Source organism: Thamnophis elegans, chromosome 14 (genome assembly GCF_009769535.1).
Source record: "Thamnophis elegans isolate rThaEle1 chromosome 14, rThaEle1.pri, whole genome shotgun sequence".
Classification (NCBI taxonomy): Eukaryota; Metazoa; Chordata; class Lepidosauria; order Squamata; family Colubridae; genus Thamnophis; species Thamnophis elegans.
In genome coordinates this window covers 37,469,499-37,490,406 of record NC_045554.1, presented here as the reverse complement: position 1 = coordinate 37,490,406, position 20,908 = coordinate 37,469,499, and the positions used below count along the sequence as shown (strand labels likewise).

The 20,908-nt window shown below is 44.9% G+C and overlaps 1 protein-coding gene across 1 annotated transcript in view; it reads right to left on the bottom strand.

Annotated features, from left to right (window-relative positions):
• The window catches only part of SLC7A10 (solute carrier family 7 member 10), a 40,439-nt gene extending 19,916 nt beyond the window's left edge, over nt 1-20,523 (bottom strand). The window contains exon 1 of the mRNA XM_032231129.1: nt 20,337-20,523. Within this exon, the coding sequence (XP_032087020.1) occupies nt 20,337-20,523 (187 nt within the window). The remainder of the gene's footprint in view (nt 1-20,336) is intronic.
• Between the last annotated feature and the right edge of the window lie 385 nt (nt 20,524-20,908).

Sequence of the window (20,908 nt, the reverse complement as noted above, 5' to 3'; positions counted from 1 at the left end):
ATTAAAGTAATAATTTTAAAAAACTCAAAACCCAAGACCACCGGTGGTGGCATTCTAGCAATAGCAATAGCAGTTAGACTTATATACCGCTTCATAGGGCTTTCAGCCCTCTCTAAGCGGTTTACAGAGTCAGCATATTGCCCCCAAAGTCTGGGTCCTCATTTCACCCACCTTGGAAGGATGGAAGGCTGAGTCAACCTTGAGCCGGTGAGATTAGAACCGCTGAACTGCAGATAACAGTCAGCTGAAGTGGCCTGCAGTACTGCACCCTAAGCACTGCGCCACCTCGGCTCATTCTACTGGTTCAGGCAAACTGGTCTGTAGTGGAAATTGCGGGTGGCCACGCCCACCACCCCAGCTCTACCGCATCCCATTTAGGCCCTTTTTTAGGCAAAGCAGATACACGGAAGGCGGAGCGCATGGGTGGATGCGCTCATATTTGTGAGCCAGTAGAGAAGGTAAGTGATTACCACCCCTGAGGAGCAGAGTTATTTAAATACAATTTAAGCCGTGGTGAGAACACTATTTAGAAATAAGCTGAGGGTTAGATCATTCTTCCAATCAAAACCTTTTAAAAACTGAGTTTCCAAGTCTTGCTTAAAAGCCAGAGTTAAGGAATGAAACGTCTTTGGAGCCACCATGGAAAAGACCCTGTCAATAATTCCCATAAATAGATTTGGGTAACAGATGTTACAGCTCAAGTTCATAAAAATATAAGATAAAGGTTCCCCTCGCACACATGTGCTAGTTGTTCCTAACTCCAGGGGGTGATGTTCACCTCCATTTCTAAGCCGAGGAGCCAGTGCTGTCTGAAGACATCTCAGTGATCATGTGGCCGGCATGACTAAACGCCAAAGGTACATGGTATGCTGTTACCTTCCCATCAAAGGTGGTCCCTATTTTTCTACTTGCATTTTTTACTTGCTTTCGAACTGCAAGGTTGGCAAAAGCTGGGACAAGTAACGGGAGCTCACTCCATTATGGATAGGGATTCGAACCGCTGAACTGCCATCCTTTCTGATCGACAAGCTCAGCGCCTTAGCCACTGAGCCACCACGTCCCTCATAAAAATATAAGTGACCCTTAAATGTATATATTCTTTATACCATTGTCTGTGAAGTACAATTGATGGCCATCGCAAACGACTGATAACCACTGATGCTTTTTGAAAGGAAATCCCAGGTCAGCAATAAATAAGAAAATACTCAACACAATCCACTATTCCTGCTCTCCCCCAAGGACAAAACAATGTACAATCAGAACTACATCAAGGAGACCATAAAAAAGGGTTCTAAAGAGAATTTTAATCTTGTAGCTAAATGACTTCTTTGACAAAGACATTAGGCCCGGCCAAAGGAGAGTCTAATTAACATTCAGAAGAACTTTCTCAAAGGAAGACGGTCACCTTGGTCAGAATGCTAAACTAGTCAGAGAAAACCTGACATTTCCAGAGCGTAGGGCAAGGGCAGCAATGCGGAATAAGTAGGATTCTGAAAACAGAAACAAGAGATGGACCAACTGGTTCGGATGTTTCTTTTCAAGGTCATGGGTTATTCAAGGAGATGCTAAGGAAGCATGGGAAGACTTGGCTAACCCAGTGGTCGGCATCCTTAAACACTCAAAGAGCCATTTGGACCCGTTTCCCGCAGAAAAGAAAACACCGGGAGCCACAAAACCTTTCCCGTGCCCGACTATTTCCTGAGCGCCCACAGAACTACTGTATGTATTTGAATTAAAAGTTCGGTTTTCTTTTGAAACTTTTCTTTTCTTGGATTTCTCCGTGGTTGGCCTACCAGGGGGGTCAAAAAACTCAATAAATCATGTGACGGCGGGTGTTGCACATTGGAGGTTGTGACACATATTTAGAGTGACAGGGAGCCGCAGCAGAGGGATGAAAGAGCCACATGCGGCTCCAGAGCCATGGGTTATTAACCCCTGGGCTAACCCAACAACGGTCTTTTAGTAAAATCGTATTATTGTTGAAGCTAAGTGAAAAATATGCAATCTCCTTTTCTAATTTTATTTGTATTCTGTTTGTTGCCCCTAGGGCAGCAACTCCTAATTGGAGGGGAAAAAAATCAGTTGAGAGTCACTCAACAGGAGAAAGTCAAACATCAAAGGCAGCAAGAAGATAAGCAGAAAAATTATGATGATTCTGAGCCTTCGCAATGAAAAGCTGGCAGGTTCACCATCTTTCATGTATTGCTAAAGAGAGAACGCTAGGTCAAAAGAATGAAGCATCTTTGACCATCTTCTAGTGGCTGGTTGACATGGTTTCATTAATTATGGTTATTGAAGAAACCACACTTGGTCTACATGCTTGCTAAGCCATTTATCATGGGTAGCAGAGGTGGGTTCCTACCAGTTCGCACCAGTTCGGTAGAATCAGTTCGTCAAATCTACCGAACCGGTTAGAGGAGGTTCCACCAGTGGACCCGGAAAGCAGGCCACACCTACAGAAGAGGTTCCAAAAATTTTTGAAACCCACCACTGACAGACATACAGACACACACACACACACACACAGAGAGAGAGACAGAGAGATAGACAGACAGAGTCACACAGAGAGAGAAAGAGGAAGAGAAAGAAAGGAAGAAATAAATAAAGAAAAAAGAAAAAAAGAAAAAAAGAAAGAAAAAGTGAGAGAGAGATGAAAGAAAAAAAGGAAAAATGGACAGAGAGCCAAAAGGAAGGAGAGGGAGAGGGAGAGGGAGAGGGAGAGAGAGAGAGAGAGAGAGAGAGAGAGAGAGAGAACACATGGCCGGCAAGCCATTCCCACCAGGTCACATGGCCGGCAAGCCACTCCCACAAAGGAGGCCACACCCACAGAGTAGGTTCGATAATTTTTTGAAACCCACCACTAATGGGTAACCACAAAGAAACTGTGCTATGGCTTAGCAGGATGCATGGCTATAGTACAATGAAAAGGTTAGTATTTTCCTGAGGAACATCAAGTTGAACAATGAAGCTTTTGAACAGCAGCAAGGAAACCCAATTGTTGTTGTTAATTGCAAAGTTGTGTCCGACCCATTGCGACCCCATGTCCTCTACCATCCTCTGAAGTCCATTTAAACTCACGCCAACTGCTTCGGTGACTCCATCCAGCCACCTCATTCTCTGCCATCCCTTTCTTCTTTTGCACTCAATCTTTCCCAGCATTAGGCCCTTCTCCAGTGAGTCCTTCCTTCTCATTAAGTGGCCCATATTCCACATGAAACAGAGATATTTGAGGCTAAGTTTCCATCTTCTAAATAAGATTGATTGATTATCAAAATGGTGTCAACTATTACCAACTATAAATAAGCCTGTCTATTCCTAAATATAATTCCTAGGAAAATGGAATCTAATGTTTGTTATGGCTTGATGTTGATAAAAAATTAGTTGACATAAGCTGCTAAGCTAGCACCCAAAATCATAGTATAATTGGAGTTTGCAAACTATGCTTGTCCTAAGCCACTCTTTGCCATGACAAACCATAGCTCCACCTTAGATATTGAAGAATTTTGAGCAGGCAAGAAATGTGTCAGACATTATAAAGCAGTGTTTCTCGACCTTGGCCACTTGAAGATGTCTGGACTTCAACTCCCAGAATTCCCCAGCCAGCATCTTCAAGTAGCCAAGGTTGAGAAACACTGTTATAAAGCCTATATAGCTTTAGACACATTTGTTCATTTGTTTTAATCAGAATTTAGCTTTGTATCCCCAACAGTCTCCGTTGTTGATTATAACTGACTGACCAACCAAAAATAAAGCAAAAATCTTTTCTTTCCTCAAAAATACTTCGCTAATGTTCTCCATGGCCAAGATAGGTGGGTATGGGTAGAACTGGCAAACACAGCAGTTGGACATATTTGATCTTAAAGAAAGCCCTTTTTGTTCCCAATGATTTTGAGAAACTCCATGGTAAATCATCCCAGACCCAGTCATTCATCTGACAGCATGACCCTCTGTAACACTGCCAAGGTGAAAAAGACCTTAGATAATCTCTCACATGCCCGATTGTCCTATACAGTATAGCCACTTACAATTAATATAATTAGAACTTTAGAAAAAACAATTGCTACCAACCTGCCTTCCATTGAGGACCTGTATACTGCACGAGTCAAAAAGAGGACTGTGACCCCCCCCCCCCATCCTGGGCATAAATGGTTTCAACTCCTACCCTCAAAACGAGGCTATAGGGCACTGCACACCAAGACAACTAGACACAAGGACAGTTTTTTCCTGAATGCCATCACTCTAGTTAACAACTAAATCCCACAACACTGTCAAACTGTTTACTAAGTCTACATTACTATCAGAGGTGGGTTCCTGCCACTTTGCACCAGTTCGGTAGAACCGGTTCGTCAAATCTACCGAACCGGTTAGAAGAGGTTCTACCAGTGGACCCGGAAAGCAGGCCACACCTACAGAAGAGGTTCCAAAAAATTTTTGAAACCCACCTCCCTCCCTCTCTCTCTCTCTCTCTCTCTCCCTCTCTCTCTCTCTCTCTCTCTCTCTCACACACACACACACACACACACAGATAGACAGACTCACACAGAGAGAAAGAGAAAGAAAGGAAGAAATAAAGAAAGAAAAAAAGAAAGAAAAGTGAGAGAGAGATGAAAGAAAAAAAGGAAAAAGGGACAGAGAGACAAAAGGAGGGGGAGAGAGAGAGGGGGGGGGAAGAAAACACATGGCGGGCAAGCCACTCCCACCAGGTCACATGGCCGGCAAGCCACTCCCACAAAGGAGGCCACACCCACAGAGTAGATTCGAAAAGTTTTTGAAACCCACCACTGATTACTATTAATCTTCTCATCGTTCCTATCACCCATTTCCTCCCACTTATGCCTGTAACTTTGTGGCTTGTATCCTTATGATTTATATTGATATTGCTTGTTTCCTAATTGCTTATTTGTACCCTGTGACTATCATTAAGTGTTGTACCTTATGATTCGTGATGAATGTATCTTTTCTTTTTATGGACACTGAGACCATCTGCACCAAATTCCTCGTGTGTCCAATCACACTTGGCCAATTCTAATAAGAGGTTTCAGCGAGTGATACTTGGTTGGGGAAAAGAGAACATAACTAGCTTTAGTTTAGTGGGTCTCATGCTCTTTAGTTTCATTGAATAAGCATGGGATATTTTTTTTAAATTAAGACATCCTTCAGCTACAGCTTGGAATGATGGCCTTCGCCCTGGTGAATTCTGAAGCATTTTCACCGCAGTATTTAAAATGTAACTTATACCATATCAGGCAGCTAAATAGTGTGTCTTTTCTGTCAGGAAAAAACAAACCTCACTGAGCAAACCTATTCACATGCTAAAGTTTGGGACACAGGACGATGGCAGAGAAGGGCGAGAATGTGTTCTTTGTGGCGATTCAACAATAACTAATACAGTGTTTCTCAACCTTGGCAACTTGAAGATGTCCGGACTTCAACTCCCAGAATTCCCCAGCCAGCATTCGCTGGCTGGGGAATTCTGGGAGTTGAAGTCCGGACATCTTCAAGTTGCCAAGGTTGAGAAACACTGAACTAATATTTGATAAGTACATTCAAACTTGCAGCCTGGTCCATTGTGAGGGAAGAGATGAATTGTAGTGCAGTAAATCTGGTAGACTGAATTTTCCTATTTCTACATCTATAAACTGCTTTGGAAAAATCGGTTCTGGTTGAGCTCCATCCAACCAGAACTTTGGTTCTGCTAATATCCAGTTTCTGTGCCCTTGAAAACCCAGACGAAACAAAAATCAACCCCAACAATCACAGCTGGATTTCTGTATCTTTTCTTTTATATACCCTCAAAATGATGTTATAGAGCATTGCACACCAAATCAACAAGACACAAGAACAGGTTTTCCCCAAACGCCATCCCTCTGCTTAAGAGCTAATTCTCATAACACTGTCAAATAATATACTATAGTCTTTACTAAGACTGTATTACTATTATTCTTCTCATCCTTCCTAGTACCTATCTCTTCCCATTTATGACTGTAACCATGTTGCTTGTATCTTTACAATTTAAATTGTTTTATTTGTTTCCTAGTACAATTTGATTGCTTATTCGTAACCTATGACTATCACTAAGTGTTGTATCTTATGATTCTTGATGAATGTATTCTATTTTATTTTTCTTTATGTACACTGAGAGCATATGCTCCAAAGACAAATTCCTTGTGTGTCCAATCACACTTGGCCAATAACGAATTCTATTCTATTCTATTCTATTCTATTCTATTCCATTCCTCTTCTCTTCTCTTCTCTTCTATTCTACACAGTTCTTAAATAACACCTTTCTTTTGCTATAGGTCATCGTTCATTCTTCTGTTAGAAACACGTATGTTCTGGGATGTGTGTTTGAAGCTTCTTCCGAATCCTCTGCCTTTTCTTCTGTTTCTGACATCCTGCTGCGCGCATCTTGCCAACATTGGGTGATGCGGCTTGCATTTTATTAGGAGGTTTTTTAAAAAAAAGTTGCACAGCCTAGTCAAGGCGGGATTCAGTCTGGACAGTTATGCAAGGGAGTTTCTTGAGTTCAACTGGAAAAAGCAATCACCCAGTCAGGTTTGGCAAACTAAAATAGAATTACCTTTCAGCTAGTCACAAATGAGAGTGAACAAATCTATTGTCAATGCCTCCCCCCCTTTTTAAAAAAACTTAAATCAGTGGTAATCTCCCTGGAATCTATCCTTCCCTGTTTTAATTATTTTGCAATTTATTTTAAAAACACTGCTCTTACGAAAAAGGACTCATGGTGTAAATACTGGGAAAAGAAGCATGACTACACAAAACAGAATCCTTCTTCCAGTGTTTTTAAAAAATTTAAAACTTAGCAAGGTATAAAAGAGGAGGCTGTAAGTCATCTTAAAAAAAAAATAGAACACTCTTGTTTAGCTTCTGGAAAATTACCAACCATGAACTGAAACATTACTCAGAGGACTTCTATGCTTGCTAAATTGGTAAACTAATCATCATCATATATATTTTTTAAAAGAATCAACACAGGTTCGAGGATCTCTAGCTACATACTTGAGCTGGAAGGAAATAGAGCAGAGAAGATCTGTGGAAACTGGGGAGTGGTAGGACAAGTTTAAAGTTCTCAAAGTGTTGCATGACAACTGCGGGCATCCTTCACTAGGGACTGCTGACAGTTGTAGGCCAGTAACATCTAAAAGGTTTGCCACTCCTGGTTTACGCTAAAGATGTGTTGCAGAGGTGGCATTCAGCAGGTTCAGACCAGTTCTGGAGAACCAGTAGCGGAAATATTGAGTAGTTCGGAGAACTGGTAAATACCACCTCTGACTGGCTCCGCCCCTATCTATTCTCTGCCTCCCGAGTCCCAGTTGATCGGGAGGGAATGGGGATTTTGCAGTCGTGACCCGACAAATGCGTGCCCGACAACAGTGCGCCAACAAAACCACGGTGATAAAACCGCGATGTCAACAGCGTGCCCACAAAGGCGCGCCGACAAAAGAGCACCAACATAAGCGCGATTAGGGTTAAGGTAAGGGTTAGGGTTAGAGTTAGGGTTAGGGTTAGGTTCAGGGTTAGGTTCAGGGTTAGGTTTAGGGTTAGGTTCAGGGTTATGTTCAGGGTTAGGGTTAGGTTTAGGTTTAGAGCACACTTTTGTCGGTGTGCTGTTGTCAGCGCGCTCTGCGCTCATTCGTCGGCGCGATTTCAAACTTGCGGTTTTCTCACCGCGGTTTCGTTGGCGCGCATTTGTCGGTGAACGCTTTACAGTAACCTTCCCTCGCCACCCCACCAAGACACGCCCACCAAGACACACCATGCCCACCAAGCCACGCCCACAGAACAGGTAGTAAATTTTTTTGAATCCCACCACTGATATGATGCCTCTTTAGGATATCAATAGCCTCGTGTAATATTGCAGAATATGGTGATGGGGAACTTGGGCAGGAGAAAAGGAGAAAGCAGTTGTGGAAGGGAGAAGAAGGAAGACAGCAGTAGCTTCCCCTAAAAGTGAAAGTGAAAGCAGGCCAAGGTGCTTTGCATGGGGCAGATGGTCAAAGAAGAACCCTTCCCATAAAGTCAACAACAGGCCCCATCTGTTGTCATCCTGTGGTCAGATGTTTTTATTTTATTTCATGTGAGGGATGCACTCACAACCATACCTTGAAAACTACGTTTTGTGGGCTAATGTAATGTGGTTTGTTCAGCAGAGACGGGTAAAAACAAAACCTGCCTAGTGTAATTAATCATTTTTAGGAAACTAATGATGCAAAATGTGGAACTAGAACTCACAATCTCCCAGTTTCTAGCCGAAGAAGTCCCAAACATTATCAGAGCAAAGATAGGGGAAAAATTAGTGCCGATAAAAGAGAATCTTTATAGCCCAGGATTAAACTGATCTCCTTGATGGTCTCTCAGCTTGGTGGTTTTCTTGCAGACGTTATATTACCCAGTTAGGTAAAATCCATGCACTGATGATGTTACCTAGTTTGGTAATGAAACGTCTGCAAGAAAATATCACGCTCAGAGAGCACTACAAATTAGTACCTTCAAAAATACACCCCCAAAGTGTGTCTATAGCGCCTTTTCCTCTGTACCTGCTTCAATTCCAATGGGCTCCCAAAGAAACACCCTTCTTCCAAAGACTTCAGGTCTTTGTTATTAGTTGTGAAGTCGTTGCTACCCCATCAACAACATCCCATCAGGCCTTCCTGTCTACCATCCTCTGGAGTCTATTAAAGCTCACGCCAACTGCTTCGGTGATTCCATCTAGCCACCTCCTTCTCTGTCATCCCCTTCTTCTTTTGCCCTCTACCTTTCCCAGCATGAGGCTCTTCTCCAGTGAGTCCTTCCTTCTCATTAGTTGGCCAAAGTATTGGAGTTTCCTCTTCAGGATCTGGCCTTCTAAAGAGCAGTCAGGGTTGATCTCCTCTAGGACTGACTGGTTTGATGGCCTTGCAGTCCAAGGGACGCGCAGGAGCCTTCTCCAGCACCAGAGTTCAAAGGCCTCCATTCTTTGGTGCTCAGCCTTCCTTATGGTCCAACTTTCACAGCCATCCATTGCAACTGGGAAAACCATAGCCTTGACTATACACACTTTTGTTGGCAGGGTGATGTCTCTGCTTTTTAGTCTGCTGTCTAGATTTGCCATAGCTTTCCTCCCCAGGAGCAAGCGTCTTTTAATTTCTTGGCTGCTGTCCCCATCTGCAATGATCTTGGAGTCCAGGAAAATAAAATCTGTCACTACCTCCATTTCTTCCCTTAGGTAGGAAGACCTCAGGTAGGAACTTGTAAAATCCTTGGCTTTATACAAGGATGTACAGTACTTGATGGTCTGATTTCTGAAATTCAAGTTCAACCTTCAAGCACTGAGCTAGAAAGCCAAAATACTGCCAGCTGCCGCTGTGCTTTTCAATCACATGGGCAACATGAGATTAATTAGTCTTAAGTCCAAATTTATTAATTTCCTCCAAGGCTTCACCTGGGGCCAGCTGGCTTTGATTCCTTCCAGTTGCAGGGGCATTTGAGGGTACTCAAAAGTGTTCTTTCCAAGGTCTTAATTTTTTTTTATAGGGCACCTAACCATTGGCGTGATTCAAATAATTTAACCACTGGTTCTCTGCCCTAGTGATTTCTTACAACAACCAGTTCACCAAACTGTTCAGAAAGTTAACAACTGGTTCTCCCAAAGTGGTGCAAATTGGCTGAATCCCACCACTATACCTAACCCAGTAACCAAGATCTGTAATGAGGCAGGGGGAAATTGTATATAATTTTCCCCAAGGTTTTTTATTTTTTATACAAATATTATAGGAACAAAAAGTTGTCCAGGTCTTTTCTTTTTCATCCTCTCATTTACATAGTCCTTTTTACATCATAGTTTCGTTTTCACTTTCAGCCAAATTATTCTCTTCCATTATTTTTCATCTTTGCCATTATTTTTTTCTTGGTACATAAACAATATCTTCAATTGCCCCTTCAAAGTTACACCACATTTTCATTTCTTATTTTATCCATTGGTATATTTTGCTGTAAACAGCATACATCCTCTTAATTCAATTTAAGCATAGAGAGCATTTCTTTCAATTTTTTTCTACAATTAACAATATACTATCATTTCTTTATTTCTTAACAAGTTATATAACAATAACAACCTTACTACTATTCTCTTTAGTCTACTAATGTAACTCTTTTACCCTTTCTTCCTGTTTTTAACCATTTTCTCTTGGGCTCTCAAAAAGTCCAGTTTTAATTCTTTTCCTTCTTCTGTAGCTATTGCATTTTCTAACAGTGTGCCTGGAACTTTTGTACCAGATATTTTCACCTAGAGGACAAACAAGCTGTTTCTACAAGAAGCCAAAGTGCTTAAGCCTGCCAGGTTATGAGCAAGATGACCCCTATGGATTCACACAAGACATATCACACTTTTCTAACTATAAGAAAGTCAGACCTTGAAATATACGATACGAGCTTTACGAATAGATTTCATGTTGGCTAGGAATTTGGAATGTGACCTTCTTTTACAGCCCTGGTTTGGGATGATGGTGGCGGCATTGCCAATAAATCCCTGGGCATGGCTAGAAGTATAGGTAGTCCTCGACGTACGACCACAATTGAGCCCAATAGTTATGTCGCTAAGTGAAGCATTTGTTTAAGTGAATTTTGGCACCTTTTATGACTTTTCTTGCCACTGTTGTTAAGTGAATCCCTGTTTGTTAAATTAGTCAAACTGTTGTTAAGGGGATCTGGCTTCCCCATTGACTTTGCTCATCAGAAGTTCGCAAAAGAGGACCACATGACCTTGGGACACTGCAACCATCATAAATATGAGTCAATTGCTTAAATATGAGTCAATTGCATAAATATGAGTCAATGCCATAAATATGAGTCAATTGCTTAAATATGAGTCAATTGCATAAGCATGAGTCAATTGCATAAACATGAGTCAATTGCCAAGCATCTGAATTTTGGCCACGTGGCCATGGGGGCGCTACAACAGTCATAAGTGTGAAAACTGGTCATGGGCCACCTTTTTCAGTGCTGTTGTAACTTTGAATGGTCACTAAACGAATTGTTATAAGTCGAGGACTACCTGCATGTGATTCTACCAAGCAATAAAGGACTCAGATTGTAAGGATCTGCTTGGAACTGAAAGATCTAATGCAGACATTCACCTGCTTCTGAAGCAGAGTGAAACTGAGAACGTGGCTATAACCAGCCTTTGTACTGTTTGCCAGAAGATCTGAGACAGAGATTTAAATGTCACAGATTCACCGTAGATGCTCCTAGATGTCAACAAACAGCTGGCAGGAGCCTCTCTGGGTGATCTTGTCTTCCCTGTTGTTTTCATTCTGTTGATGGACACCATCGTAAAGCTAGTTTGTTCGTCTCCGTGAAATTTCCCCCCCAATTTTTTTTAAAGGGGGGAATTTGAGCTGGATTGTGTCAGCAATAGATGCTGTGACTCTTTGCTTAAAGATAGGAATGCTAAAAGCATGAAAATGTGAACAGTTAAGAGCTCTAAGGCGGTGGTCACCAACTGGTGGTCTGCGAGAAAGTTTTGGTGGTCCGCAGAAAAATTATTTGCATTTTTATATTGCACTAAATCAGGAGTCCTCAAATTACGGCCCCTGGGCTGGATAGGTGCAATGAACATTTGTGTTGCTGCAGAGAGTCTCCCCCTTTGGGTTCCACCACAAATCCGCGGTAGACTAAAGCGCGCTCGACAAAAGCGCGTACGTGACGTCATCACAGCGTGACGAAAATGGCACGCTGTGAGCGGTAAATTTCAAATTAACGCGAAAACCTTACCTTAACCCCCCCAAACCTAACCCTAAACCTAACCCTAAACCTAACCCTAAACCTAACCCTAAACCTAACCCTAAGCCTAACCCTTAACCTAACGCTAAACCTAACCCTAACGCTTAACGTAACCCTAACCCTAACCCTAAACCTAACCCTTACCTTTATGTGAATCGGCTTGCTGTAATTTTATTTTAATTTTAATTTAATTTATTTTTAATTTTATTTGTCGCGCTGCTGATGACGTCACGTACGCGCTTTGATCGGGTGCGCTTTAGTGGACCGCGGTTTTGACGGGTCACACTCCTTTGGGGTCTTTTTGTGTGGATCGGAGGTTGGGGGGGGGAGAAATTCCAACTTGGGGTCTGTTTCAGCCTCCGGGTGTGGGGCTTTGGGTGAAGGCTGGAGGGAAGTGCCACTGGTGGCGAAGAGCCGGAGGACCTTGTTTTAGTGGGACAGCCTCATGGTCTGGAACTGGCTGACCATCTCAGTCCAGTAAGCCTCCAGGCCCTGGCACCTGGCCTTGCACTCCTGCAGGTCTTCCCTCTGCTTGGAAAGCCTATCCTGGTAAAGTCCTTCTGCTGAGCCTTCTTCTCGGTCAAATCCAATTTGAACTGAGCCAGCTGTTTTGCTAACTCATTCTCATGCTGGCTGCTTATCTCCAATAACTGCTTCCTGTTGGGGCCCTAAGGAGCCCGGGCAGGCAGTGGAGGAGTGGCTGGGAGGGGAGGGGCGAGAAGAGACCGGCGAGACACTCCTTGACATGAGTGACATCAAGCTGGCCACGCCCACCCAATCACGTGACCACCTAGCCATTCTCACCCAGCTGGTCATTAGGCAGATCGTATTACCGTGTTTCCCTGAAAATACAACATGTCCTCATAATACAGCCATGTCACATTTTTCTGGTGGGCAAAAATATAAGCCCCCCCCCACATATAAGCCCCCTGGAAAAAACCCCACCTCTGGCCAGGCAGAGGCTGCTCACCAACCTAGCAGTATCCCGAAGGTGCCAAGCTGCGTCAGCGCCTGTTCGCCGCCGCCTGGTTCCCGCGGCTTGGCGCCTTCCAAATGCCAGTGAATGGCGCTCTGCACAGCTGGAGAGGGGGGTTGCGCGAGCGGCTATTCCGCTCTCGCTCACCCGCCTCCCAGCTCACGATGCATGGCCCAGCTCTCATTACGGAGCCAGGGCACCTCTGCTGCCGCCGCCATCCCAGCCTGGCTTTTTCCGCGCCTTCCAAACCGAGTCTTTCAGCAGTGGCCACTCTGGGCGCACGCTCTATGGTTGTACGCTCTGCCAGCAGCTGGCCCACAACCATAGAGCTTGCGCCCAGAGCGGCCACTGCTGAAAGACTTGGTTTAGAAGGCACCGAAAAAGCCAGGCTGGGATGGCGGCGGTAGTGGAGATGCCCTGGCTCTGTATTGAGAGCTGGGCCATGCCTCGTGAGCTGGCAGGCGGGTGAGCCGCAGAATAGCCACTCATGCAACCCCCCTCTCCAGCCGTGCAGAGCGCCATTCACTGGCATTTGGAGGGCACTAAGCCGCGGGAGCCGGGCGGTGGCAAACAGGCGTTCACGTGGCTTGGCGATATCCCTAGGTCAGTGAATGGCACTGTGGCCAGCTGCAAAGGGGGTTTGCCGGGTGGCTGCTCGTGAGCGTGGTGTTTCATGGCTATTGTGTTGCGCTGCTGCGACAGCGCAACACAGCCATTCACCCATGAGGCTGTGCCCGGCTCTTTGAGAGCCCGCTCGCAAGGGAGCATCTGCCCGGCGACCCCAAAACAATAAACCCTCCCCCCATAATAAAGTCCAAGCCACATTTTGTACGTAAAAAGAAAATAAGACCCTGTCGTATTTTCGGGGAAACACGGTAGTAGTCTTTGGGATTTAAAATTATGAATTTAGTGGTCCCTGAGGTCTGAAAGTTTGGGGCCCCCAAACTTTGCACAGTCACATTGAGAAATCTGGGCCACAGTTCGATTTATTGTTCTAAATCTACCAGATCTGGTAGCGTTAAGTGCAATTTAAGGAAATAATAAGCATTCGAAGATGATGTTGAGGGACAACTGCACTTTTAAGAAAGTTCTCTTCCGCCATCAATATATTTTGCATCTTTACTCATGCATGCACATAAAAAAAAAAAGAACACAGACTTGTTCTGTAATTTGGCCAGTTCCATATCTTATGATAGGATCTGGATTTATCTTAAATGAACACAGATTTCAAACTAGTAGGTTCTTGAGAAAACCACAAGGCTCAAATTCGACATGCTTAAGGAAGTCAGCCGAAAGGCTAAGCTCTCATCTCTAAAAACACCCCTGCACAACAAATGATGATTCATCTGTTGTAACAATTTGGTGACAAAAAAAGGAAGGCTTTTAGAATTTAGAACCCTCGATGAATATTTTCAACAAGGTAGGAGTGGAAAAGAGGGCTTAAGATTAGTAATAAAGTAATAAGTAATTAGTAATTAGTAATAAAGGTAATGATCACACATATGTGCTAGTCATTCCTGACTCTAGGGGGCAGTGCTCATCTCCGTTTCAAAGCCGAAGAGCCAGCGCTGTCCGAAGACGTCTCGGTGGTCATGTGGCCGGCATGACTCAACACCAAAGGTGCATGGAACGCTGTTACCTTCCCACCAAAGGTGGTTCCTATTTTTCTACTTGCATTTTTACCTGCTTTCGAACTGCTAGGTTGGCAGAAGCTGGGACAAGTCACGGGAGCTCACTCCGTTACGCGGCACTAGGGATTCGAATCGCTGAACTGCCGACCTTTCGATCGTCAAGCTCAGTGTCTTAGCCATTGAGCCACGGTGTCTCTCAAGATTAGTAATAATAAAAAGCTTATGTTCTATTTCTTAGTGGAACATCCATCCAACTCAACAGATGTGGCTTTTGTAACATCTGTGCTTTAAAAAAACAACACTAAGAAGCATGAACCTGGCTGAAAATTCAGGGTGCGTTGGATTTTCTTTCATGTCTCGTTTCCTAGCTATTAAGGGGGTGATAGTTTTCTCTTTCAACTCACATGTATGTATCCTAAATCTATCGTGGGTGTATTTCAAGACACACCCAAGATGGCAATCCAGTAACAATAGCTAACAATGTAGGAATTGTGAGGTCCTCGGTGCTTTCCTAGCATGGTGGTTTTCTAGCAGACGTTTCATTAGCAAATTAGGAATGTCATCCGTGGTGTATCAGTGCACTGATGATGTTAACTAGTTTGGTAATGAAACGTCTGCAAGAAAGCCACCAAGCTCAGAGGGCACCAAGAGCCCAAAGTAAGACCCTGAGTGACAAATATTCTCTTCTAGTCTGCACACATGAGCTCTGTGAAACTTTTTCTACTTCCACCCCCCTCACCTTGCTTGTCAAAAGAGGCCCTCTGAAATGGCTTTCTGTCCATGTTTTATGATGTACTCTGCCTAGAGTCATTTCAAAATAGAGAGTCAAAGAAAAAATAATGATTAATAACAGTTGTATAATAGCCTTTGAACTATGGTACGGGAGAAGACTCCTGTGAGTCCCTTGGACTGCAAGGTGATCAAACCGGTCAGTCCTAGAGGAGATCAACCCTGACTGCTCTTTCGAAGGCCAGATCCTGAAGAGGAAACTCAAATCCTTTGGCCACCTAATGAGAAGGAAGGACTCACTGGAGAAGAGCCTCATGCTGGGAAATACTGAAGGCAAAAGAAGAAGGGGACAACAGTTTGTAGTTTGTAGTTTATTGGGATTTATATGCCGCCCTTTTCCCTGAGGGGACTCAGGGCGGCTTACAACCACAGGGGGGGGGGGAGGGGGGTGCAAGGTCAAAAACAAAACAATATGTGAACAAAGAAAAAATAGTAAAACACAACTTTCATTCAACAATCAAACACTCGGGCGGGTGAATTGGAAGCCTATCCCCAGGCCTGCTGGGAGAGCCAGATCTTGAGGGCTGCGCGGAAGGTCTGGATAGTGGTGAGGGTACGGATCTCCATGGGGAGCTCGTTCCACAGGGTCGGAGCAGCAACAGAAAAGGCTCTCCTCCGTGTGGTCAGAGAATGAGGTGGCTGGATGGAGTCACTGAAGCACTAGGAGTGAGCTTAAATGGACTCCAGAGGATGGTAGAGAACAGGAAGGCCTGGAGGAATATTGTCCATGGGGTTGCGATGGGTCGGACACGACTTTGCAACTAACAACAAAGACCAAATCAACTTGGAAAGCCTTGGGCTTCCATTCGGTAGGATATGACTAGCATCCCATTCCAGATCTGAAAAAAAAGGCTATTTCCCCCCCCCCCCCCATTGATTGAAAGAGGTTGTAACTAACATTCTCTAAACTAAACACTAGCCTACATTTCTCCACTTAAAACAAAGGGGAAAAAAAAACCACGAACGGTTCAATGCAAACTTTTCTTCTCCTTCAGGACTGGCAATGTTTTTACTCCCAAATATGTCATTGGGGCTCTGTGACTGCTTGTTTGGTATTTAGGGTCAAGATTTTTCTTGAATGGTAGGTGAAGATTAGCCATGGCAGGGAGACCTAGGAGTGGATTAACCAAATTGTTTTGTTTACCCTCAAGGGCTTAATTAGGAACACTGTGGTGTATATTGTTCCGTTCTCCTCTTTCCTTTGGCCAAGAAAATTCTAATTGGAGCTCATTATTATTTTTCACATGGACTTCAATTTTATTTTTGACCTTTTGGAACCTCACAGGTGACCTAGGGAAGAGACCTTAGAGCAGTGGTCTCCAACCTTGGCAACTTTAAGACCTGTGGACTTCAACTCCCAGAGTTCCTCAGCCAGCTTTGCAAAGCTGGCTGAGGAACTCTGGGAGTTGAAGTCCACAGGTCTTAAAGTTGCCAAGGTTGGAGACCACTGCCTTAAAGGACTGGAGATCTTTTGAAAGATGTGATACTTTGCAACCGACATCCAGTCAAGACCCGAGATAGCATCATCCTTCCCAAAAGGTAAGGTAAAAGTAAAGGTTCCCCTCACATATATGTGCTAGTTGTTCCTGACTCTAGGGGGCAGTGCTCATCTCTGTTTCAAGCCTGAAGAGCTGGCCCTGTCTGAAGACGTCTCCATGGTCATGTGGCTGGCATGACTCAATGCCAAAGGCGCACGGAACGCTGTTCCCTTCCCACCAAAGGTGGTTCCTATTTTTCTACTTGCATCTTAACTGCTAGGTTTGCAGAAGCTGGGACAAGTAACAGGACTAAAACTCCCAAGAGCACAAAATATCATGGTGTGGAAGATGACTCTGGATGATAGGACCTGCCCTTCAATGTACCTTGGGAGACAGGATGTGCTTAAAGGATCACTGCACATGTTGTGGCCCACCAGCTGCCAGTGGAGCTGCTGGCAGACTCGGATGATGAGGCGGTTGGGGAGGAACTTGGGCCAGTTCTGGAGTCTGGGGAAGGCTCTGATGGATGCTCTGCGTCGGAAGCCAGAGCCATCTGACATTTCCCAGCTACCTTCGGAGTCGGAGATAAGTGGGGAGGAAGAACAGCTGGGGCCTGTTCCAGATGGGCATTTTCATGGAGCTGTTAGGGGAGGAGAACAACTGAGGATAAGGAATCAACTCGAGAAGAAAGGCACATGTGGATGCTGAATGGTCCCACCTTGGCTGGGGAATAAATAGGAGGAAAGGAGAGTGGTGGTCATAGGAGACAACAGTTCGTATTTCTTTCAGATTTGCTTATCGTGGTTCAGAGACTGCTAGCCAGAACTTAATTTACAGCTTTTCAGCTGGAAGCTCCCTGCCTGGCAAGTTTCCCAAGGAATGGATAAGGTCTGTTACTGCAGTTAACCCTTTGAAGGATTATTGCCTGGACTTTTCGGTGTGTGAATGCCAGTAATTCACAGTAGATAAATAAAGAGGGCTTTTTTGGGACAAAGAGTCCGTTTCTTGGTTCTGCGAAGGCTGGGTCAGAACACACAGCCAGAGACCTAGGTTCAAATCACAAAGGAGCATGCTTCATAATCTGATCTTGGCGTCCACTCTCTTTCTCTCTGTCTCTTCCTCTTCTCCTAACCCACTGGAGAGGTTAGCAATAGCAGTTAGACTTATATACCGCTTCATAGGGCTTTCAGCCCTCTCTAAGCGGTTTACAGAGTCAGCATATCGCCCCCACAGTCTGGGTCTTCATTTCACCCACCTCGGAAGGATGGAAGGCTGAGTCAACCTTGAGCCGGTGAGATTTGAACTGCTGAACTGCAGATAACAGTCAGCTGAAGTGGCCAGCAGTACTGCACTCTAACCACTGTGCCACCTTGGCTCTTGTTGTTAGGTGGACAAGGCATAAAGAAGGAGAAGACGCACCCGGAGGTTTTTTGGGGGGAAAAGAGTAGGCTTCAGATTGACTCAATAAAAACTGCATCACAATGAATTCACAGGCACACATGTCTATTTATTTCCCTGAGGCTTAAAATAACAGCCTAGTTTTCTACAGGAGCTTACCCAAAGACAATGAAAACACCGTGTGTTGGTGGGCTGCCTTGGAAAAAGCCCTAAACTGCTGTCACAAAAATCCACACACACACACACACACACACACACACACACATCCAGGCTGGCAAAAACATTGTTGGTGGCATTTACATAATTGGAATGATCAATCAAAGCAGGGCTCTCTCCCAAAACTGTCCCTCTGAAAGAGCTGCCCGTTTTCCAGACGCCTCCCAAGATTTTTTTTTTTTAAAAAGCAAAACAAGTCTCAGATTCTTAGTTAATTTGCCCCCCTCCCCCCCGGAGACCGCCACAACCTTTTCACTCATTAGTGGTGCTCGTGTGATAGATTTAAAGAGGATTAACTGAAGTGGGGCTCACTCACTTTGCCAAACTTTCTGGCCTTCCACATCTAAATCCACTGGCTTGGTGTGCACAACAGGAGTGGCTAAAACGTGGTGGACAAACTGCAGTTCAGAGGGTTGTGTGAACACAGTTACTGCTTTGAGACCTTCTGTTTGCCTACCCCCCCCCCCCCATCCCAATATCTGTCTTCACAAATCGAAGCATTATTAATCCAGGAGTTTGCTAAATAAATAAATCTGCATTCATAAATAGGAAATATTAACAGGGCAAAAAGGCACTTGAGGATCTCCAAAAGCTACTTAAGCAGGATTGACTGCAGGAAGTTGTTAAGTGCCCCCCAAAACCCACTGGAGGACTGAGCCATGTGAGAAATGGCTCTTATCTCCAGGAACCAATGTGGCTGCCCATGGTTTGGATGGAATTTATTGGAACTCTTTCAACTCCTACCCTCAAAACGACGATATGGGGCACTGCACACCAAGACAACTAGACACAAGGATAGTTTTTTCCCCGAACGCCATCACTCTGCTAAACAAATAATTCCTTCATCACTGTCAAACCATTCACTAAGTCTGCATTACTATTACTATTAATCTTCTCATTGTTCCTATCACCCATCTCCTCCCACTTATGACTGTATGACTGCAACTTTATTGCTTGTATCCTTATGATTTATGTTGATATTTTTCCTGATTGCTTATTTGTACCCTATGACTATCATTAAGTGTTGTACCTTATTATTCTTGACAAATGTATCTTTTATTTTTATGTCCACTGAGAGCATCTGCACCAAAGACAAATTCCTTGTGTGTCCAATCACACTTGGCCAATAAAGAATTGAATTCTGTTCTGTTCTGTTCTGTTCTGTTCTGTTCTGTTCTATTCTATTCTATTCTATTCTATTCTATTCTATTCTATTCTATTCTAGGCTCAATTGTGGCCATAAGTTGAGGACTACCAGTATGCAAGCTGCCAAGAAACGGAAAGAAACGTAAAGGGAGGAGGAGTGGGGACCTGGCTTGGTAGCCAATATTCCCCCTTCCAAATTTGTCCCCCTGAAGAACGGTTACAGGAACTGGGCATGGCTAGTCCAGTGAAGAGAAGGACCAGGGGAGACATGATAGCATCCTTCCAATCTTTGAGGGTCTGCCACAGAGAGAAAGGGGTCAAGCTATTTTCCAAAGCACCTGAAGGCCAGACAAGGAACAATGGATGGAAACCGAACAAGGAGAGATTCAACCTGGAAATAAGGAGGAACTTTCTGACAGTGAGAACAATCAACCCATGGAACAGAAGTTGCCTTCAGAAGTTGTGGGGGCTTCGTCACTTGGGACTTTCAAGAAGACACTGGACTGCCATTTGTCAGAAATGCTGTAGGGTCTCCTGCTTGGGCAGGGGGAGGGGTTGGACTAGATGACCTACAAGGTCCCTTATAATTGTTCACAAATGTATCTTGTATTTTATGTACACTTGGGAGCATCTGCACCAAGGACAAATTCCTTGTGTGTCCAATCACATTTTTCCAATAAAGAATTCTATTCTATTCTATTCTATTCTAGTCTATTCTATTCTATTCTTCCAACTCTGTTAAAGTGTAAGAAGAGAAAAGAAGGAGGGGTTTTTTTCCTCCTCCAAGCAGCCTCGCCTCTCCCTTGTCCCCCTCCTCTTTTAAAGGACCGCGCACCACCAAGAGCAACTTTCCAAGCCGGGGGAGACCCCCCTCCCTAGGGGGTGATGTTAGGGGGGTCTCCCCCTCTACCCCCTCCTCACCTATGATGATGGCACAGGCGCTGACCAAGCCGATCTCCTTCTTGAGCGCCACTCGCTCCGTGTCGCCGCTGTCCGGGCTGGGCGCTTGCGGGGCGGTGGGGCTGTTGCCAGGCGGGGGCGACTGAGGAGCCGGCTGCTGAGCCGCGATGCTCTTCCGGAGAGTCCGCTGCTGGTTCTCCCCAGCCATCGCCTCCTGCCCGGCCGCTGGTGCGGATCTGGCGCTTGGGCTTCGCCGGGTTCAGCTGGAGAGCTGGGGGAGCGGAGGCGCATGCGCGGCTCTGGCCCCATCGTCCCGGCCAGGGACTTTACTGGACTTCGGGTGTGCTGGGAGGGGGGCGCCTTGAGGGAGGGGGGTTTCCGTCTCTGGGGCTGGGGAGCTTCGGGGACGAGAGGGGCTCGTGGAAGACGGGCGAGACCCCTCCTTTCCCTCCCAGGAAGCCGCCCCGCCGGTCGCAGCATCCTGCTACCCCCCCCCTTGCCAAGGGGGATGGCCCGCTGGCGTTGGGGATGTTCCGGTCCAAAAGGGGAGACGAGCTCCGGTCCCTCTCACTTCGACCGGGGAGGGGGGGGCG